Source organism: Aythya ferina, assembly GCF_964211825.1.
Source record: "Aythya ferina genome assembly, chromosome: 3".
Taxonomy (NCBI): Eukaryota; Metazoa; Chordata; class Aves; order Anseriformes; family Anatidae; genus Aythya; species Aythya ferina.
In genome coordinates this window covers 53,970,059-53,993,755 of record NC_140298.1, presented here as the reverse complement: position 1 = coordinate 53,993,755, position 23,697 = coordinate 53,970,059, and the positions used below count along the sequence as shown (strand labels likewise).

The 23,697-nt window shown below is 41.5% G+C and overlaps 1 protein-coding gene across 4 annotated transcripts in view; it reads right to left on the bottom strand.

Moving 5' to 3' along the window:
- SCAF8 (SR-related CTD associated factor 8) overlaps positions 1-19,421 on the bottom strand; it is a 184,087-nt gene extending 164,666 nt beyond the window's left edge. For all 4 annotated transcript variants that reach the window (XR_014691969.1, XM_084515842.1, XM_084515843.1 and 1 more), the window contains exon 1: positions 19,059-19,421. Coding sequence is in view for 3 of the 4 variants with exons in the window: in XM_084515842.1 (XP_084371968.1) it covers positions 19,059-19,088 (30 nt within the window). In the remaining variant the exon portion in view is untranslated. The remainder of the gene's footprint in view (positions 1-19,058) is intronic.
- Between the last annotated feature and the right edge of the window lie 4,276 nt (positions 19,422-23,697).

Genomic DNA, 23,697 nt, shown 5'->3' with positions numbered 1-23,697 from the left:
TGCAAAGCACGTGACACTGTTCCACATGATATGCTTGTCTCTAAAATGAAGAGACATGGATTTTACAGATGGACCACTTAGTAGATTAGGAATGGACGTTTGCACTCAAAGAATTGTGGTCAACAGCTCCATATCCCGGTGGAGGCCAGTAACGAGTGGTGTTCCTCAGGGGTCTGTACCCTGGGGTGTATCAGAAGGGGTGTGTTAGTAGGTCAAGACAGGTTCTCCTCCTCTTCTACTCTGCCCTGGTGAGCCTGCATCTGGAATACTGTGTCCAGTTCTGGGCCCCTCAGTTCAAGAAGGACGGGGAACTGCTTGACAGAGTGCAGCGCAGAGCCATGAGGATGGTTAAGGGAGTGGAGCTTCTCCTTTACGAGGAAAGGCTAAAGGAGCTGTGTCTCTTTAGCCTGGAGAAGAAGAGACTGAGGGGTGACCTTACTATGTTTATAAATATGGAAAGGGCGAGTGTCAGGGGGATGGAGCCAGGCTCTTCTCAGTGACATCCAATGATAGGACAAGGGGCGATGGGTACAAGCTGGAACATAGGAGGTTCTGCTTGAGTATGAGACAAATTTTTTTTTATGGTGAGGGTGACAGAGCACTGAACAGGCTGCCCAGGGGGTTGTGGAGTCTCCTCTGGAGACATTCAAAACCTGCCTGGATGTGTTCTTGTGTGACATGGTCTAAGTGTTCCTGGTCTCACAGGGGGATTGGACTAGATGATCTTTCAAGGTCCCTTCCAATCCCTAACGTTCCGATTCTGTATTGGGACCAGTGCTGTTTTAAAATCTTTGTTGGTGACATGGACAGTGGGATTGAGTGCACCTTCAGCAAATTTCCCAATGACACCAAGCTGTGTGGTATGGTTGACACTCTGTAGAGAAGGGATGCCATCCAGAGGGACCTGGGCAGGCTTGAGAGGTGGGCGTGTGCGAACCTCATGATGTTCCACAAGGCTAAGTGCAAGGTCCTGCACCTGGGCTAGGGCGATCCCAAACACAAATGCAGGCTGGGTGGAGAACGGACTGAAAGCAGCCCTGAGGAGAAGGACCTGGGGGTGTTGGTTGATGAGAAGCTCAACATGAGCCAGCAACATGCACTTGCAGCCCAGAAGGCCAACCATATCCTAAGCCATGTCTAAAGAAGTGCAGGTGGCAGGGTGAGGGAGGTGATTCTCCCCCTCTGCTCTGCTCCTGTGAGACCCCACCTGGAGCACTGCATTCAGCTTTGGGGTCCCCTGCACAACAAGGACATGAATGCATTACAGCGAGTCCAAAAGGGCCACAAAGCTGATCCAAGGGGCTGCAGCACCTCTCCTGTGAAGACAGGCTGAGGGAGTTGGGGTTGCTCGGTCTAGAGAAGAAGAGGTTCCAGGGACACTTTATAGCGGCCTTCCATTACTTAAAGGGGACCTACAGGAAAGCTGGAGAGGGACTCTGTCACGAAGTGTAGGGATAGGACAAGGGGAAATGGTTTTAAACTAAAAAGGATAGGTTTAAATTAGACATTAGGTAGAAATTCTTTACTCAGAGGGTGGTGAGGCACTGGCACAGGTTGCACAGAGAAACTGTGGATTCCCCATCCCTGGAGGTGTTCAAGGCCAGGCTGGATGGGGATTTGGGCAACCTGGTCTGGTGGGAGGTGTCCCTGCCCATGGCAGGGGGTCAGAACTGGGTGGTCTTCAACGCCCCTTCCACTCCAAACCGTTCTGTGATCCTATGATGTGTACTATTTCTGTTTTTAGAACTTGCATTTATAGTCTGGCTCATTTTTTCTTGTATGTCCTTTTGTACAAATGATTAGTCAGAACAGTTTACTACAATTATTTCCTGATTATGATTTTATAAGGCATTCATGCTCACTGGCAGAAGGTAACCGCTTGCCCTCATGTTAAACAAGCCTTTAAACAAACTAGGAAAAAATGCCAATGTGGTTAAAGTCAGAGAAACACTCTGAAGCAAACTGATAGGTATACCACTGAAAATCAGAAGTGGTATCCAAAAAGGATAAAAAAAGAAAGTGGCCATACACTGTAGCTGGCAAAGTAAAATAAAAAAAAAAAAAAAAAAGCAACTGAGTTTCAGAAACAACAAGGAAAATGTGTAACATCTAAGCCTTTTTCAAAAGGCAAACAGTAACAGACCTGTCCATGGGGTCCTCCAGGGCTAAAAGACAATCAGTGCATACAAAAGGACTCACAGGAGATAAAACCCAACAGAAGAACCACCCTCTGCATCTGTTTGTAGATCTATGCACTGAAGAAAAACTCTGGAGACTTCCCATACCACAATCTGCCTCACGTGGCACAGAAAAAGTTCGCAAAGTGAAAAATAATGAACTGCCAGAACCAAACTGTGAAGGAACTCAAGAATCAAAGACCTACTACTAACTGTGATTCCTGAATTTTCACATCAATCAGGCGCGATTTTGTTGTGCTAAAAGACAGGAGAAGCAAGAGGAATTTCTGAGAAGGGCTCAGAAATTCTCTCAAGGGGAGATTTAGGAAACCACATATCAGTTCAGTTCAGTGTTTGTACCAGAAAATAAATAAATAAATAAATTACTTGAAAGAAAAGAACGAGTTGGCACAGATAACTTCACACAGCTGTTGTAAAGAAAAGCCGCATCCCAAACTATTGCTGTTCTCTAGAAGGCTCCGTAAGCACACAGAGAAATCCCTGACACAGCCCACCTGGCGTACCAAAAGGCATTTAGCACAAACCACAAAGGCATCTCTCACAAAAGGCTCCCAAGAAACTAAGGTCTGCTAAACAGGCACTAGCATGACAAACCAGTTACTCCTTACGGACAGTCAACAAGTGAGTTGAGTAAATCATTTTATTTATAGCCATAAGTCGTTTTGTTTACAGCAGCAGGAAGTCCCAGAGTCCTGTTTGTGCTGGGGACTGTGGTGTTCTCTGTGTTCTGGATAGGAACGATGAAGTCTGACTAGCAAAAGCTGCAAAGGAACATCAGTGATACCACCAATAAAAAAGGCAAACAAACGAAACGCAAGCACGCACGAAGTAGTGGACACAGGCTTTGAAGCTGACTATTGCCATTCAGGAATGAGATGTGCTGATGCAAGAGACGGTTCTTTGAAAGCAACAGCTCAACAGTAAACCAGAAAAATCTCCATAGTAAACACAGCTTTTAGAACCACAACATTATTTAGGACACTGTACTAACCTACGGGGCGCTCTCATTAATATTTCTGGAATTTCTGCCCGCCCCTCTAATCCCCAAGGTTGGCAGGAAATCATTAAGGATGATAAAAAGTATGGAGAAGCTTTCAAGTTAAGAACAAGGGTGCTCTTCAAGGGTGTTGAAGCTTCAAGCAGGATTTCTAAGGAAATGGCAGGTGCCAATGCAACCCTGCCTTGTGGGGAAGGTGAGGGGGAGGAGGAGCGTGCCACATGAAATTAACAGGGACCAAGTGAAAACCAGGCTGGTGTAGGTGGCTCTCAATTGCCTATTTTGTTTCCCTCAGCGAATTCCCTGCCCTGGAGGGGAGCTTTGGTGTGCCTCAGGGGGACATGACTCACCCGTAACAGTTATTAACATCTTGATATGTCTTCACCCAGGTACCATAATGAAACACACCCACTCTTTTAAATAACTGTATAAAATACAGCTAGCAATCTGTATGCTACTATAAAACACAGCTCCTGGTTAAAAAGAACTCTTTTGAATGAAGTTTGAGCCTTATCATGTCAGGAAGCTGCATTTCTCCACAAGAGAAATACAGCTCATTTCAGAGGGGGAAAAGTGAAATACTACAATCTTTCCACGGCAGACAAAACCAGTAAGTTTCAGAGTTTTTGAAACATGCCAGTCACATTTATGATACAAGCTTGAAAGAAGAAAGCCTGGGAGTAGACACACAAACCATAATGGAAACTTCAAAAAATATGCTTAACAGTTGAGCTACCATATGGTTCAGTGATTTTGAAGAATATCTAAATCCATTCACTAGTAATTTATCTACTTTTCTGGATAAACATCAACCCATACCAGACACTTGCCCAAAAAGACTAAAAAAAGAATGATCAGTATAGCATGTCTTTAAGCATCTGACCCCTACCAATATATATCTGACCACCAACAAAACCTGTTTTTTCTAGTTATTTTCATAACTTCACAGTTGGAAAGACTTGCATACTTATGCTTACATCTTTTTCTTTTTTCTTGCACCAGGAACTAAAAATAAATATGATAATCCAAACAAAACTGATATTCTTTCCCCACCTCCGTTAATACCCGAGGAGAAGAAAAGAGTCTTCTGCCATTTGCCCAGAAAAACGTAACACGACAAGGAGTTCTGCATTCACCCACGATTCAATCTGACAGAATAAAACTCTCCTGAGTAAAGTCACCCGAACGCAAATATAACGCTTGGGGAGAATGCTGGTTGCTTTTTTGTTGTTTGTTTGCTGTTTTTTGTTTGTTTATTTTTATTATTTTTTTCCTCTGCTTCAATAAGCCTACTTATTTGAATAAATAGGATGGCTAAAACCTCACAAAAGTCTACAAACATCCCCGACAAAATTATACAAAGCTTTGTTTTCTACTGTTCATTCCTGAACTATGGCACATTAGTCAAAAACCTAGAGGTAAGACATTCCCTCTGTAAAGGTAGATAGTGCTATCATACACAAAATGAACCGAGCCACAGAAGGAAATATCTGAGGCTGAAGGAAGCAAAACTAACGTCTTCCAAAGAACACATGCTAACAAGGAAGGAAGACTACACTCCTACACATTTTTTTGAGGCAAAAAAAAATGGCTAATAATTGGAGACAAGTCATGAGCAGTCTACATGTGCTGGTAAAACAGAAACCATTTCCAAACTATTAGCTACATTTTTTTGGGGAAAAAAAAAAAAAAAGTTAGAGAATTAAGTTATGAAGAACATTAAATGCTGTTTTCCCATGTGAATTTTTGGATTTTTTTTTTTTTTGTGAGAAAAATAAAGAGACTATTTTCAAGTTACTATAAAAAGTGTCAGTGATTTTTCAACTTAGCACACTTAATGCTAGCATACATTTGATTGCAATGCAATGAAAATATAATGTTGTATTAGTTTATTCTAGAAAGCTGTGGACAGAACACCTGACTGCCTCTCTGAGGTACTCCAGATGATTGAACATTGCTCAGCTCCAAACACATTGCAAACAAAATTGGAAACTACAAAATAGAAGTGAGCATTAATTTTTCCAAGCTAAAATTTTTACAGCTAAAGGAAACACCAGATCAGTTTGCAAACAATTTGGGTGTAGGGAAGCTGTTTTACAGCCTAGCTTTATGATGATTCCATCTAGTCATGCCCTGACACCACCACTTTGATAATTAGTTGGGGAACAATCAATAAACCTTTGATAGAAGTCTTCACATTTGGTTAACCACTGAATATAGATCACTAGGAAAACTTTAAAGGGAAGACAAAATGAGTCTGCAAAGATGCACTTATCACCAAACACTGATCTGTCTCAATGAAAGCTATTCCCAGGGTAATGATCTGACCAGGTAAGAATCAGGTGCCAGCCAAACGGCCACGTAAGCAAGCAGCAGCTTATCAGACAGATAGCACTGAGAGTCTTCAAGCTGATCATAGTAGCTGGTAGGTGTTAAAAAGGTGTGTTTTTTTTTCTTGCTGTCTTGTGAGACTATCTTGTCAACCTGCTTTGTTACTGTCTTAATTGTAAAAATATATTTCAAAAGCTCTTATGCTAACTCAACAGTACAGAAATGTAACTGAGACACACAGAGGGTCACACCTATATGATGTCTCCAGAACTACCACTACTTCCTCTCCAAGTCTCTTCAACAGACTGTGTAACAGCTAACCAATTCACTTCATAGTCATGCCTCCAAAACCATCCTTATCCAACTGTTTCACCTCTCCAACTTGTTGGCCTTGTGACACACCAAAATATTAAGTAGCATGACAGTGCCATAGTAGGGTGAAAAAACACCAGTGTGGTGGCTTATACTGTTTACCAAGTTTACTGCTTAAGAGGAATGCTCTCAGTGGAGGATTTGAGCTATAGAGATGAGCTCATAGGATCGTGCCCCTTCGGTGGCGAGAAGACCCTTTCACCATATGAACATCCAGTATGTCAGGTTCCTTTTCCAGGTCCTCCAGAAACTCATGAAATTGCAGGTACTCTTTCCTTTCCCTTTTTTATTACCCTCCACATACAAAGTCTCAGCAAACCTTTGAACGTTCCTGTCAACCCTTACAGAGTCCTAGTCAACTTGGACATTTCAAGTGCCAGGAGGAGTGGGAAGCTTGACAAGAGACATGACAGACATTTCAAGCTCCCTGTCTGATCCCACCTCTGGGCTGAGCATCATCACAGGGCCCCCATGCCTACTTGGACCCTTCCAAGAAGTGGTGGTGGTGATCAGGCCTGCTGGGCTGTCTCTATTCCTCTGCAGTTCTCTCTTTTTTCTTTCTTCCTTTTTTTAAAAAAAAAAAAATCTTAACACTTCTCACTTCTCATTATTATTTATTTTTTACCTTCTCTCTCTTTTGGTTATGTTTTTGTGGGTTTTGACTTTTTTGGTAACCTCTTCTCCTTTTCTTTGAGCAAGGATATAGTAGAAAATACATTATTTACTGAGGCACATCACTAGTACAGGGAAAAAGAATGGGAACTAGACCACTATCTTATCATCCTTCTATCACCTCTGTTCTAGCCTGAAAAGAGTATTAATATTTACTAACTTCTCATACAAACCTGTGTCATTCCTTTGACTGTCCTTTCTGCCCTTCTCTATGTATGTAGTTCTGCCAGAATGATCATATGAGGTGGAAACTATACTGCACGTGTCATAAAATATGGATGTAATGTCAGTATAATGAGTCTCTATTTCTTTCCTAAACATTTTTGGGATCCTATTTGCTGTTTTGATTACTGCTGAAGTTTTAACAGGCCTTTTTATTTCAACTGCAAGATTTGCAACTGCAGTCTGCCATCTAACAGTCAGTATGGCAACGTCACTTCACAATCCTTCATGGTTAGCCTTTCATTATCACTATCCCAAATAACTTAATACATCCAACAAATCTGGTTGCATCAATGTTTAACCCCTTTTTCACAGCATTTATAAATATATTGAAATGCGTGGATTCCCAGCATAAATAAATATGCATAAGATAACATCATCAAACAGGAATTTATTTCTACATATAGTCTTTTCTCCCACTTCCCCTTTTAGCAGTTATCCATACAATTTAAAGATGTGCTCTTTCTCTATGCAATTCAACTTTTCAAACTTTTGGGGATGGATCTTGCCAACTACCATTTGGAAATCCCAGTAATTAGCATCACCTGGTTCTCCCTTGTCCACATGCTTGCAGATTTTCTGAAAGAACTCTCATACATATATGACATACCATTTTCCCTCATAAAAATCACAATGATTCTTTCTCATTTTATATCCATTTGGGAACTGCTTCAGACAAATACAAATCATGGTACTTATTTCTCATTATCTTCAACTGATATTTCTCTTGTTATTGCACTGGTTAAAAAAAGAAGCCTTAAGAGTCAGCTTTTACTATCACATCTTTAAGTGTTTTTCTCTTGTAGCACCCTCTCCCTTGTAGTCAACAGATTTAATCTGGGAATATATAGGAAATTGGCCTCAGAAAGGTTTTATATGCATTCGCTGGACAAAAAAAAAAAAAAAAAAGTGTCATTTCCTCATGCATCTCTTTCAGAAGTAACAGGTTCCAAATACAAAGTTACATAGATTCTACCCCAAAATTCTAGATTTAAGTAACATATCCAGAGAAAGAAGAGGCTGAAAGGTAAAGCCAATCACATACACAATTTTGCATTTTCCTGTCTCTGATATAACAATTTAATGCTTTGAACAGCAAAAGGCAATGACACTGACACAGAAGAAACTATGTAAAAGCCAGTATTCTAGCATATGTAAGAGTTAGGACTTAACCACATTATTAATACTCTCTTTTCTCAATGTCATTTTATATAAATTGTAGTCTTATCTCCAAAATTTGAAGTTTAAAAAAAAAAACAAAACACACATGAGCTTGCTCAAATATTTAATGAACTGTATAAATTATATATTGTGAATGGGGTAAAGACAAAGATCAGGTTGATACTGTAGTTAAAGCATTGAATTTCTGCTGGTTTTGTTGTTTTTTTTTTTGTTTGTTTGTTTGTTTTTAACTTTAATTATGTTAATAGAAGCGGTCTTCAAGAGAAGGATTACTTAAAGTCTAGGAATTCATCAGCAATTTTTCGAATTTTGATTGTTCAGTAATGCATATAATATCAGAAATATAATTCAAGATGTGCTAAAAAAGATAATATTATCATAAATATCTGTTAAAAGTGAACTTTACTGTAAAAAACTGTAATTTACAAGGCAATATGCTATACGCTGCTAAGCTACAATCTAAAGTTTCTCAAATGAAGACCAGGCAGCATAGAAATGAACTACATCCTCTATGGTCCATCACCCACACAGCAACTTACTGCACTTCCATGGAAAACGCTGGTGTACTATGCATCTACAAAGCCCAGCATTTCATTCTGAGATCTTTCACCACTCCTATTCAACACACAAGAGAACCATACAGCTGTTTCCCTACTATAGTGATATCTTGAATAAAAATCAGAACAAAGTGCTAACTTTCTTAAAATAAAGCTTCCTTAGTATTAGGTTCATTTTCTTACTCTGGTCATGGCCTTATAAAAGCAAGAAAAGAACAGGTAGGAAATAACTTTTTCACACAAGACTAGTTTTGCCACCAGAAGGACTGAAAGCTATGCACACCTCTGGTTTGATCTAAAGGAACAGATACTCATTCCTCTAACTCATTTAGTTACAGCATTGTTACAACAAAGGGAATAAACATTTTGCTATTAATACTTTAGGACTCAGACCAATCTTTAGTGTGAGATCAAGTCCAGAACTGATATCTGGGATATCAATTACATATACCTCTACTGAAATATTTTTTTTCTCTGAAGCATTTGGTCCTGGCTGCTACCAGGAAACAACACTAAGCAGACATCATATACAATAATAAATGTTTGCAATTTTCAAGTAAAGACAAAACAAATACTTCAAAGTCATGGCTAATACAGATTAACATTTTTTTTTCACAATTCAATAGCATTAGAGATCAATCAAATCCAACTGTATATACAGAAATAGTCACTGAATTGCTTACCAAATTATCTACATCACCACACTGCAAAGAACAAGAAAAGAGTATTGTCAGTCATTGCTTTAAAAAATGAGATATAATCAACAAGTTTTATTATGTTGTATTTTATACGCTCTCCTCAATTTTACTGTCTAGAAGTTACTTAAATTACTTGAGCCCATCCCTCAGTGAATAAGATTTTTGATCGGAGCTGACTAGGACCTACCAGTGAGAACTGTTATTTGAACCCAATTAGCACATCTTCTGTGAGCTACACAAAAAATTTAAACTGCAGATAAAAGACGTGCATGTAAGATGACCAGAACGACAGGTGCTCACTCCACTCTGCATACGACATTTTAGTTTGAAATGAGAACAATGAAAAGCTCTTTTCTTCCAGTAATCAATGAAAAACAATGTGAGTTGCTAAAATCCAACATTAGAAAAAAGCACAGAACAAGACAGGGTTGCAATTCAACAGCAACCATCCTAGTACAGCTGTTTTCAAACACTTAAAGTGCATAACACTGTTTATATTAAAGCACAAAAATAGCATTCAATATGTTTGATATCCCAGTGTTTTCCTTTTGCCTTTACACTTAATTGATTTATAAAATATTTAAAAGCAACTGAGAACACTTGCTTAAAAAGCTTAGTCCCTACATGTCAGTCGTATTATATACTACTCTCCACATGTTTATGTTTGCAGAAGCCATCTGAATACTCACCCTAACAGGGTGTGTAAACAGTTGAGTAAAATAAAGTGGAGAGCCAACAAGCCAGACTTCAGCCAAGAACTCTTCAGCATGTGACGAAGGCAGGTACTACTATCACTGCCTTTGTTTAATCCTTCTCCTACCCATTTCATTTTGAGGAAACACAATGAGTTTACTGAGCCTGAACAAATCTGAGATGGAGTGACAAAAATCCATTTTAGTTTTCATATTTTAGAGCTGTAAACCATACTACAGCCTATTTACAATTTTCTCTAAATCCTCTTGTTTACTACTTTCAAAGAAAGCTTCTAAGTCCCGTTAGTATAACCTGCTCTGTACGAATAGACTACGAACCTAAAACTACAGTTCAAAGAAAGCCGGATTCCAATCTAGCCTCCTGAATTGCTTGCAACTAAGAAACAGATGTTTAGTTCAGAATAGAGGCCATTGCCTCTAGAACATTCTTTATTTGCCCCCAGATCTTTAACAAGCCATAAAATACAGTTCCTCTTATTCTCTTTTTACTAGCTGAAGATGTTGACTGCATGGGAACAAAAAAGCTTAGACAAAACTAAATGGGCCACAAAGAATAGCTAGGCAAGACTAAGTGCTTTACCATAGCCCAAGCTCCCAACAACAGAAAGATGATTGATCAACAGGTCCACATGACCCCTGAAAGAATATTGCATAAGAAAGCAGGGAACATAAAAGGGCTATTTCACTTTCTGTAATTCCCTCCTCATTCCTGCCACACTACTCACTTCCATCACTAACATTTTTGCATGATTTACAGCTAATTCTATGCCACCAACAGAAAAATTTGTCATCTTCAGGGACAACATCAGACTGCAGGATACCAGAGGCCAGCTCACAGGCTGCCCTGGCTGGAGAAGTGCCCTCTGTTCTTGCTGCAACGTCCTGATTTGGAAGAATGGAGTGTAGTATGAAGTTAGGTGCCTTTGAGAAGTCTAAATATAATCACACCTCTACAATTTTAAGACACAAAGTACAAGGACAGATCCTAAATGTTTTGAAAATCAAAGAGCTGAATATTTTCCTTGCCAACTGCTTACAGGGCTTACAAGAAAAGCTATCCTTTTGTACTGATTTCAAAGTTTTCTCCTTAGGTACAGCTTAAAATTCCCTGCATTCCAAATGAAACTTCATGATTCAAAATAGTAGTAAAATAAAAAAAAAAAAAAAAAAAAAAACATGTTTTGTAGCAGGTTGGATTTCTCTGTAACCAACACATTTGTTAAATATATATATTTCTCTTTTCCTGCTGTTTCACTTCAAATTTCTGAAAATTAAGAAGCAACCTAAGAAGCTTATCTAATTACCAAGCTTTAAAATCAACAGGTAACCTGTAGTTGTCATTTAGAGTAGATTCAGAGAATAACCTATTCCTTTCCATACAAACCAGCTTGGTTTTGTTGATATGTATAGGAGATTCAGTATTCTGAAAAACTTCTATTTGATCGGATCTTTCCATAAGAATTCAATATTCAGTTTAATATATTGTAAGCTCTTTGGACTTGATTTTTGGAAAATGCAAAGACCTGTATAAACATGATTATTTCTCTTTTTAAAACTTCAATCACATCAATATCAAAAATATTAAAATTATATTTTCTATCTATCCTACTAGTTTCTAAGTGATCTGCCAAGAAAGCTCTATAAAACATTCTATAAGGCCAAGATTTTTAAAGCAACAGTTTAGAATGAGCAGCATTCATTTGAAAGTACTCTGTACTTCCAAGAAACAGAATACTAGGGATGGAAAGCAAAGGATACATGTAATCAATTCTGTTTTTAAAAGTAACTAATAATTCCCCACCCTCCAAAGCTTCCAAATTCCCAACCCTCCAAAACAGAAGGAAACCCTGACCACTCAAATCCAAATCAACGAATATGTGGAAACGCAGAACCCTAGGCCAAACAGTACAAGAAGATGGATCTGCTGAAATATCTTTCCCAAAAATGCATGTTATTTCAATTATAAATTCCAGTTCAACAACGTAATACAGCTGTTCAGTGCCTTTTATAAAATACCTTGTGCAGCTGTAATCAGTGCTCACAAAAAAAGTATTTACTCCAATCTTTCAAAACAGATGTGGTAATTAAGACAGAACTTCAAAATAAACAAACACAAGGATACAGAAACGGGTGCCTTCAAACTCCGCTGTTGCTGTGATTATGCTCAGTCGCCACCCACCCAAACCAGAGCTCCTTGCTGCTACTGCCTTCAAGATCTAAGCTCTGCTCTTCCTCTGCAACACATTTTTTATACTAGTATTGTAAACGGGAACCAGAGCACTGGCTGTCAAAACTATAAACTGGTTAAAATGTATTACTATTTTTGATACATAGAAAGTGGAGTTGCTGCAGGTGCCATATCTTCAATATATATGTTTTATTAACTTAAATACGTTCATTATATTTCCATATGTCAAAGCATCAGAAAAACATCCACCAGCTTACTGCTTGCATAATCACAACACTAGAAAAAGAAAAGTAGCAATCCAGTGTTATTCATTTGAAATGTAATAAAACTCATACCATCAAAAGTCTACCTAGTACAATCAGCTAAACTCTGTAGACAAGCTCTTGAAAACAGTAGAAAGACAACGTCAAGTTGTTGTATGTCCATGGTTGCTACTTCTGTACAAATGATAGCTCGCTTGTTAAAAGCCTGACAGTATAAGGAGTGGGTTGTCACAAGAAATATACGTTATGTTTATGGTGGAATAAATCTGACAGAGGGTCATGGTGACAACATACTCATTTCCTCTTAGTTTCTCCAAATTTTAACAACTCATTTAAAAATATATATATTTTTATATATAAAAAAGGGTTGGTTTTGGTCAGTACAGCTGGCAAAGAGAGGTGAAGTTTAAATAGTATAGCAATAGCTGAAGACCCTCTTGCTCTCTTCAAGAACACATGCTAGAGCCTAGAAGCAGCAGGTGAATAAGGTTAATAAAATCACCTGGTAGGCTGCTGCTGCTGTCAGTACTCCCAGAGAAACATGGCAGAAAAATAGCTCCAAAGAAATGAAGAAATGGAAGAACAGCTCATGCAATTCACCAAAAGCTATGCTACAAGAACAAGGACTAATATTGTTTCTGGAGTTCAAAGCCAAGCTGACCTCTGGATGCACACGTGAACAGACAATTACAAACCATTGGGCCAGGCCTTACAATGGGTTGCAGCGGTGTTTGCTGAGGCCAGGAATGCAGGCCCTAACCAAGGCTGAGTCAGCCACTCAGGAAACAAATTTCTCAGCGGCTGTCTAGGGATGGACCAATTTTACAGACAAGGAAAAAAAAAAATAGGCCTACTCCTAAGTGAAAAATTCCTCATGAAAATAATCAAAGGTCTGGATCTCATTTGAAGACGTGTTTTATCAAATACCCTTGTTCTGAATATTTCTTGATTTTCTATAAGAAAGCCATTTGGATTACTAGACTCCACTGTTACAACTGCCAGAGGAAAACAGACTGCTGATGGCAAACTCTAATAAGACTTGTTAAGATAATTTCAAGTACTTCGCAAAAGATTATAGCCCCGGGCACGGTCTTAGTGAGCATGTGAAAAAAAAATCAAAGGAACTGTAGTCATGAGAGTTCAGAAGTGCATTTGTGTTCAACTGCAAAATGGTTTGCTGTGCTCTAAATGAACAGCAAACAGGACTGATACTTGGAACTACCCAGTCACAACCCAGCAGCATTAGCAGAATCCAGAGGTCTACATTACCGCCCCCCACCTCCTCCAAGCACACAGGGATCCAATCTAGACCATGGTTTAAGAAGAAATCTAAAATGTATGCATAGAAGGCAGAAAAATAATCAAAGTCTGCCCTATGATACTTCACAAAAGATGTGAGGTCCTTGAGCAATATATGCAGAAAAGAAAGCTAATATTTGGGGCCTTTAACACATCATTGCATTATCATTTACAAGGCCAGAACTCAGGATTCTGTGACTGGAGGAAGGCAAAGATCAGATCAGGTTTTGAAAATGAGATATTGAGACTATAAATATTTATTCAGCACACACAGAGACATTTAATCAGGTGAAACATCATTTTCATATTTACTACGTCCTGATGAGAAAAGTGATTTCTGTCCATATACACCTTTAACAAAAAGGTGAATAGGTCAACTCTTGCTGGGAAGCAACCTGGTGAAATATTTACATTTCACCAGTACTGCTCTTCAAATCCCGCCAAAAGTGAAATTAACAAACTTCTAAATGTTTTGCTGTATTTTAAGGGAATTCATATGATTTCTGCAGATTTGGTGTTTTTTCTTTGAGGTGCACTACGGGTTTATGAAGCAAAATAAAGTTGAAGAACTTCTTAAAATCCAAGTTGGAGGTTAAGAATGAAAAATGGAGACAACTTTCCAGATGGGTCTATGTGCAGATGCAAATATAGCAGGTTGTTTTTTTTATTCTGAAAATTAAGAACAGGAGGTAAAACAAAAGTTTTCATCCCAATTTGCTACAATAAAAGTTATGAATCTCAGACGATAAATGCAGTATCAGATAAACAAAAAGTAAGAAAGCTTCAAGTGTAACAGTTGCAGAATTATTCAAAACAGCAGAGGATGTGAAAGCAGGTTGCACTTTTCTACCACCGTTAAACTATTAGCGAGAGAGAAAAGGAAACAGACAGGATTTCTCATTTGCTCAGTGGTAAGAAAAAACCACCACCACCACCAACTCTGCAGATGTTTCAGGTGCTTCAGCTACCGTGAAACGTGCAGCAGGGTCTAAGAAATAACTCGCCCTGGAGTAGCTTACATGCCCTTTCACTGTTCCTCATTCACAACTGCTAGTATCACTACTTGCACTAATCAAAGCCCTGGCTCCTCTTTTCAAAGAGAATCCTTTTTATCACTCTCCCCAGCTATTCAGAGTCAATCTCTATTTAGCATCTTTATGAGGCATACCATTTTGCTTTTTTTAGCATCAACTGGCATTCTTTTGTGAAAAAGCTGCCTTGGTGATTTTTAGAATATGCCATTTAAATAAAGCATACTAAAATAGAACAACTGACTTACACCTCTGCACTTTCATGCACCTATATTCTCCAACAGGTAATTAAAATGTGGGTTATTTCCAAGGGGCACATTCTGAACTGTTCCCTGCTGTCACCATTGCTCCCATTTCTGAACTGTTCCCCAGTCCAGCTAACTGAATTGTTCCTCACTGCCACCTACAACATTTCCCTCTAAAGAAACCTCATGGTAAAGGTGACCAACAGACAATTAAGTTAAGTTGAGTATATTTATATTTAACTGCATCACCAGCAAATGATCAGTGACTGCTACACTCAGGCCACTGACAAACTTCAGAAGCAGCAGTTAACCCAAACGTAACGCTGATTTTACATATCGCTTCCTCTCATCTTTAATGGCTCTCACAACCATTCTGCACACCAAGAGCTCATTTTATGATGACCTGTGTGCAGACAACCTCTTGCACTGCTAATAACAGCTGAAGTCCAGCCTAACAATTCTGTGTGTGTTTTAATTGGGGCTCTTTCACCTAGAAGACGCTTAGATTAACAAGACAAAAGGCACAGGAACCAATATCACTCTTTATGCAAACTATAATCGCTAACTTATTTTTAGAGTGCTTTGTGTGCATCCTCCCCTTCAAATACTTCCATGTCTTCATGATACTTATTTTTCCATTCAATCCACTTGTATATAAAAAAGACCAATACCCTACTGTACAGATAAATTTCTTCTTGGTGTCTGCTTCAGGGAGAAGATTTGTTTTTTTCCTTTTTATTTTTCCCTCTAAATAACAGTTTCCCTATTAAAAATTGAATCTTCAATGTCAGTAATATATTGTGCTGCTTAAGACAAGAAATGCATAGAAGATGCAGTTAATGTGGCTAACAAAGTATTACTTCAAATATCCAGTTTATGTTTTATTTAAAACTAATCTGTAATCTCTGCTTTCCCTAAATTAAATTCCAATATTGTATGAGTATAGCACCCCCAAACAATTTCAGGCACAGTATCTGAAACTGATTTGAGAATGGCTAGCTCTGAAACTGACAATAAGGCTTTAACACTGAACTATATAACATACATTAGCTTTTAATTACTTAAGTTTGCAATTAAACCACTATCATCCTCGTGCTAGCACTCTGCAAGAAAGCATGCTTGTCTCTAGTCCATTTGAATTCTTTTTAACAAAATACCTTTTAAGGAACGTATGACGAATTTGAAACATTTAAGCCATTTTCTTCTGTCAAGACCTGTTCTTGACTTTGATGCTGTACTTTTCAGAAGAAGCTCAGGGCCTGAACTGAGACTTGGAAAAAAAAGATTCTGCAGTGGCGAAACTTTAGGATGTCAACAGTAGCAAATGATAAACTGTACAGTATAAAACACTAGCAAATACTGGTATACCAAGTCAGTTGTATAATATTGTATTTTTAGTTCAGTTTTTACTCAAAGGTAAAGTATTAACCATTGCAATAGAACAATACTGAGCATGTTTTACTTGTCAGTTCGATTATTTCTCATCTTCAAATTTACCTTTCCTGGGACTTTAAATGCTAGAGCTAATTTTATATACACAATTAGGCACAGCACTGACAATGCCAAGTATCATCACTGGACATGAAACAACTTTCCGCAACAGCAGGCATTACTTCCAGTACTTGGCGTTCAAGGAAACTTGAGATACTTCTTTCTAAACAAATTAATGACCGCTCTATGCTAATGACTTCAATTGTGCCTACTGTACAGGACAGCTATAATATGGGATCTTGCTCAGGTTACACATACATTTTGAGCCATCTACACTATCTAGATGGACAGCTGTCTTTATTTTAGCTTCATTGCAAAATCCAAACACAACTCCTTCCCTGAAAAACAAGAAACAAACAGTAGAAGTACCTACACTGCAGATTTAAGTGTTTAAATGTATTTGGAATGTTCCTTCTAAAGCATCACCTAGATTTCACTGGTAAATTACATAAACTACATCAACTACTGTAAAATTGTTAACTGAATGCAAACCATGTAAGAGAAGGCATGGTAAAAGGTTGTTTGTTTTTTGTTTTGTTTTGTTGTTTTTTTTTCCCCTACAAGTCTATCCCATCTGCTGCTAAATTTAATCTACATCTATTTTAAGCCCCTAATCCCTAGAACGGAATTTTGACGTCATTTTTCGAGTATAACATGACCTTAAAACATCATACAAACAAAGAAAAGGAATTTTAGAAGTGAAGTAAATTAATCTAAAGTATTTAGGTATAGCACAGACTACAACCTTTGGACTCATCCACTTCAGCTATTTAAAATATTTATTAGCCACATTCTCAGTTCTAAAATGCAAGATGTGCACAGGTCAGTTAGACCAGAAACAACTACGAACAGTTAAGATAAACTCAAGTTCTGCATTGGGTACTGAGATGTTGGAGTGGCTAGCAATTATACTCAGGACTTCGCAAACACAGCAAGTTTTGTATTGTTTACTTCTAGGATAAGGGTTTTGGTAATAGTATCTTTAAAGCCTTCCTGCATTCCAATACAGAGACATAGGTTAAACCAAAACAGAAAGAAATCATAAAACCAAGTCTTATCATAGATGCTATCTATTAATGCCATAGGGGAAAAAAAATGATCAAAACATCATAACTTCATCTTCTGTGTTTTCTTTTTCAACAATTCAAAGCATACTCTTTTTCAATCACTTAAAAGATTTAAGGCATATCCTAAAGCTCTCCTCTTCACTATGATTTTCACCCTAAGTCTTCAGAGTTAATCATTTTGATGGTACTTATACCTGGGCATGTAGCAAGTCAGCCAGAAGTGGTTTTCCAATATGGAAGGGAAAACTTTTGCTCACACTAGCAAGTGTGCGTAAGAAAAAGGTTGTAATCTGTTTATGCTCTTCTGAGCTTGTGACCAGACTTTTCCTTTTCCCTACCTAAGAATAAAGTATATAAGCTAACTCAAAAATAAAAAGTAGTTTGTAGTACCTTATCTTTCTTTTAGTGGTTATTGGGATTCTTCCACTTGAGAATTTAAATTACATTACACACCAGACCTAGAATTGTATGTCGGTTACGGCTACTCAACTGCTACTGAGTTATAAGGAAGTACCCGCCTGTTTTAAAACCTGTAAAAATTGTGTTTTGTCTTATAGAAATAACAGGGCTAGCATATTAGCACATCGCTTGGCTAAAAAAAAAAAAATAATAATAAAGAAAAAATAAACCAAAATAACATTGTATTCTTTTAAGTTATTAAAACCATGTCACTTGTATGATGGGGATGGAGAGTGAGGGCCACCTGGAGCTCCCACGCTGGGCAGCGTGCAGAAGTATACATTGTAGTCAGCGCTGATACTTTCTATCTTTAACATATGTGTAGGTCCGGTTTCCTATGACATACGACCTAGTAGGTGTTTTGTTTCCTTGTTCTCACCTCAACTTTCTCAGGTAAGCCATACAAACTCCTGCGGCGAAGAGGAGCGGGCCAGTTGTCGCAAGAGCGGCCTCGCGACAAAGGAAACATTAACCAGGGGCCCGGGGAGCAGCCCCGCGCCGTGCCCCCGCCTGCCGCCCTGGCCAGCCCTTCCCGGCGATGCGGCTCGCAGCGCCGAGGTGCAGCAGGCCAGCGCGGGGCGAGGCGCGCAGGAACAACGCCTGCTGCCGCCCCGACCACCCAGGCGAGCCTCCGGGCCTCCCCGGCCCCCTGCGTTTCAACGCGGCAGCTCCGCGAGGCGGAGGAGACGGGGACCGAGGGCGGCCGGAGGGGGCCTGGTGCGCGGGGAGCCCCCCGGGGGGCGGCGGGGAGGCCTCCCCCGCTGCATCCTCTCCCCCCTCAGCCTCCTCCCGCTCCCCGCAGGCTGTCAGCAGCGCTCTGCCGCCCGGCGCGGGCTGGGAGCCCCCGGGGAGCGCTCCCCCGCCCCGCCCCAGCCCCCAGCCCCCAGCCCCCAGCCCGGGCCGACCTTCCCGGGGCGGAGGCCGCTCCGCCACCGCCTCGGCCCCTTCCCCAGCCGCCGCCCGGCGCCCGCTCCCCTGCCCCTGCCCCTGCCCGTGCCCGCCCCCTCCCCGCGGCCAGGCGCCGGGCCCCGCGGCCCCGCCCGCTCCCCGCGCCCGGCGAGGGGGTCACGCACCTCGCTGTTAAAGGCTTTCACGGCCTCCATGTCGCGGCGGGAAGGGGGCCGGGCGGCTTCTCTCGGCTGATGGCGGCCGGGAGGGGGCTCAGCCTGGCTCGCTGCGTGCGTGCGCGCCCGCCTCAGGAGCCGCCGGGCCTCCTCGCCATGGCGGCTGGCGCAGCGGGGCCGCGGGCCCGGCTCCTTCCCGGCTCCTCCCGGCCTCCGAGCCCCGCTCCCCGCCCGGCGGCGGCGCCCGCGTCCCGTCCCCCGCCGGGCTCCGCTGGGCCGCGCCGGGAGGCGATGGAGGAACAAGGCGCAGCGGCTGCGGCGCGGGCGCCAATATGGCGGGCGCGCGGGGGCTCCTGGCAGCGCAGCTCCCAGACGAGCCGAGAGCGGCGCGGGCGGCCACAGCGCCGCCTGCCGGGCAGCGCCCGACACTGCGGGGCCGCCGCCGCCACCACCATCGGGCCCGCCTCCGCCCCGCCGCCACACGGCGGCTCCGCCTCACGGCCACCCGCCGGCCGCGGCGCTGAGGGAAGGAGGGGGCCTCACCGCCGGGCTCTCGGCCCCGGCGGCTTCCGATGAAGCTCCGGGAGGGCGGCGATGAAAGCTGCGGGGCGAAAACCAGCGAGATAATGAGGAAAGAAGAGCCCCCGGGTCCGTCCCGCGGCCGGCACTCACCTGCAGCTGGGGTTGAGGCGTGCTCAGCACGGAGCTCAGCAGGAGTCTTTCCCCCAGAGCTCACTTATGTCCTTTAGCCCTGCGGACACAGCAGAGCAAATTCAGGCCTGACCTGTGTTTAGTCCCTGGCCAGGACTCCAGGCTGCTCTCCGGGTCACCCACACACTCCTGCCCTCACAGGCACTCCTCAGAGCCGAGGCACAGAGGCTCTCCATGACCCCTTCACACTCCTGCCAAAGGGCATCAGGGGCTTACAGACCAAATAGAGCTTTACTTGACAAACGAGGTAACTTAGAAATTAAGGTAAACCCAGAGGTAGACACATAATGTTAATGATCTGCCCTTACAGAAACGCAAATGAAGAGATTAAGTCCTGTAACAACGTTGGGAGTCTTTCTTCCCCAACAGGCTCACTTAGGGAAGAAGCCCATCTCCAGAAACAATGCTGCTGCAGGAACTGGCCTTGAGCCAGGGAGGGGAGCTGGTAGCAGCCAGCACTTAAGTCAAACGCCTGAATAAGGTTCCTTAACATTTTTTCATTATTTTGAAATAATTAAGCCTCTGTATCAGAGGTACACAGCAGGCCAAGGGAGTGGTCTTAAAGCAGGGGAGATTCCGACTCAACAGAAGGAAAACCTTTTTCATTGCAAAGATGGTCAAGCAGTGAAACAAGTTCCCCAGACAATAAAGTCTTTGCCCCCCCCCTTTCCCCCCTTTTTTTTTTTTTTTTTTTTTTAACCCTGTGGTAGTTAAGAGTAAATGAAATCTGAAGAGACAATTCTGTTCACATTGTTGTAGAGGCTTTGTGGGAAATTGCATGGGATTTTTTATATTGCAATATTAACTGGTAAAACTATTAGTTTGTAACTGAAGGAGTACAAAGGTATCTTCCAGTACCTGGTAGCTTTTCTTTTGAGTGAAACTGAAGCAAGTCTTGCTTTGCCTATGAAAATGGATGGAATACCACACTGGATAGGAAAACATTTTACCAAAATTGTTTTAAAACTGGCCTCAAAGTGACCAAAAACTTCCATGTGATTGCTTTTATGGAATATTTATTCCAATAGCCTAAGTTCTTCCAGTGAAGGAAAAGGAAGAGTGAGTAGAGGAGTAATCAGAGAAGGAAGGGTAGAATTTACACTTTAAGATATATTAATGAACGCTTGACTTCTGATGTGCAGAGCCTGAATTTGAAGCAAAAGAGTTAGCTATCATCCAAGAATAAGAAATGGGTTATGTGTCTCCGAACATAACGCTAAGTGTTCTAAATTAAGCAAGCATACGAATGAAGTAATATCAAAACAGTGCAGGGAAATGGTTCATTCGGGGGCAAGGCTACCTTGCTACATGAGCCTGTTTAATTTAATGACTTATAGTATTACTCATAACATACCAGAGTCGGGAGGTTTCTCATCTTGTTCTGGATGAGAATGAGTGACAGCTTGCTCCACAATGCAGGATTTCTTCAATTCTGAGGCTTTGCGCAACTACTGAAACTAAAACCTTAACATTTTCAACTTCACAAATAAGATCACACTTTTCAACATGACGAATTATATGCAAGATTCACAATGGTGGGGTATGCTTCCTGTTCGGGTACAAACACAGCTTTACAATTATGAAAGAAAATCAAGATCGACAAGATCTTTAATCTGACATGTACTGAGTTTTTCCATAAGATAAGATAGGTATGCCCTCCTTTTCCCTACTTCTGACAAGTCTAAATGCAGACTCAATAGAGCAAACAAGCGTCACATGTATAAATGTCCTTAAGAAGCCCTCCACCCAAGTGAACAACTCCCTGCTGCTTCCTCTCACCTTTTAGATTAACAACCAACATACAAGTGTCAGGAGAGAAAGCAGGTGTTCACATAGACACAGAGAAAATCAGATCTGTTATTAGCCACTGTCCTGGTTTCAGTTAGGACAGTTAATTTTCTTCCTAGTAGCTGGTAGGGTGCTATGTTTCAGCTTAGGATGAGAATAGTGCTAATAACATGCTGATGTTTTAATTGTTGCAGAGCAGTGCTTACACCAAGCCAAGGACATTTCAGCTTCTCACTCTGTCCTGCCAACGGGCAGGCTGGGGGTGCAGCAAGAGCTGGGAGAGGACAGACCCAGGACAGCTGACCCAAACTGACCAAAGGGGTATTCCATACCCTCTGACATCATGCTAAACAATATTTAGGAGTAGCTAGCCGGGGTGGGGGGGGGCTAGACTGCTTAGGGTTGGGCTGGGCATTGGTCAGTGGGTGGTGAGCAATTGCACTGTGCATCACTTGTTTCATACACATTATTATTAATAGTACTATCATCATCATTATTATTTTTATTATTTTTCTGTCTTAATAAATTGTCTTTATCTCAACTCACAGGCTTCACTTTCCCATTTCTCTCCCCCATCCCAGAGAGGGAGGGAGGGTGGAGGGTGAGCGAACGGCTGTGTGGTGTTTAGCTGCCGGCTGGGTTAAACCACAGCAGTCCTTTTTGTTGTCCAGCACGGGGCACGTACATGACCCATGTGGCGGAAATTTGTATGAAGTGCACCATCATCATATGCCAGCTCATTGGCAATAATGGCCTGGAAAAAGGATGAGGAACCCACAGTGGATGAAGTGGCTAAACAACTCCGGTAGTTCAAAGTCTCTCCTCTTCCTTACAGGCCTGCATCTCAGCTGTGGAGAAATTTTCTGAAGAGTTCCACCAACTTAAAGAGAATTTATCTTCCTCCCCACCTAACAAACCACTGTCCACCAACTAAAAGAGAATACTTTGGAGAAATTGTCTGAAAAGTTCCACCAGTACGAACTAGAATCGAAGGCAGCCAAGTGGTACGCCACAATTGATATCGCTAATGCGTTTTTCTCCATCCCTCTAGCAGCAGAGTGCAGGCCACAGTTTGCTTTCACTTGGAGGGGAGTCCAATATACTTGGAATCGGCTGCCCCAGGGGTGGAAACACAGCCCTACCATTTGCCATGGACTGATCCAGTCTGCGCTGGAGCAGGGCAAAGCTCCTGAACACCTGCAGTACATCGATGACATTGTTGTGTGAGGTGACACAGCAGAGGAAGTTTTCGAGAAAGGGAAGAAGATAATCCAAATCCTTCTGAAGGCCGGTTTTGCCATAAAACAAAATAAAGTCAAAGAACCTGCATGAGAGATCCAGTTTTTAGGAATAAAATGGCAAGATGGATGCTGTCAAATCCCAATGGACGTGATCAACAAAATAACAGCTATGTCTCCACCAACTAGCAAAAAAGAAACACAAACTTTCCTAGGTGTTGTGGGGTTTTGGAGAATGCACATTCCAAATTACAGTCTGATTGTAAACCCGCTCTACCAAGTAACCCGTAAGAAGAATGATTTTGAATGGGGCCCTGAGCAATGACAAGCCTTTGAAAAAATTGATCAGGAAATAGTTCATGCAGTAGCCCTTGGGCCAGTCCGAACAGGACCAGATGTAAAGAACATGCTCTACCCCACAACTAGGGAGAATGGCTCCACCTGGAGCCTCTGGCAGAAAGAACCTGGAGAAAATTGAGGTCAACCCCTGGGGTTTTGGAGTTGCAGATACAGAGGATCTGAGGCCCGCTACACTCCAACCAAAAAGGAGATATTGACAGCATATGAAGGAGTTTGATCTGCTTCTGAAGTGGTCAGTACTGAAGCGCAGCTCCTCTTGGCACCCCAGCTGCTGGTACTAGGCTGAATGTTCAAAGGAAGGGTCCCCTCTGTACATCATGCAACTGATGCTACATGGAGCAAGTGGGTTGCACTAAACCACAACAGCCGCTTGCAGCTTAAATTAAGAGAATGATTCTGTTTTCTGTTTGTTTGTTTGTTTTTTTTTAAACAAGTTCTCACCACACTTGGTTTTTAAAAGACATCTAAGTCATCAAAACCAAGCCATTCTGCACGTACACTTGCCATTCCCTACTTTTTTCCCCCAGCATGTTTTCAAAGAGCTGCTTACT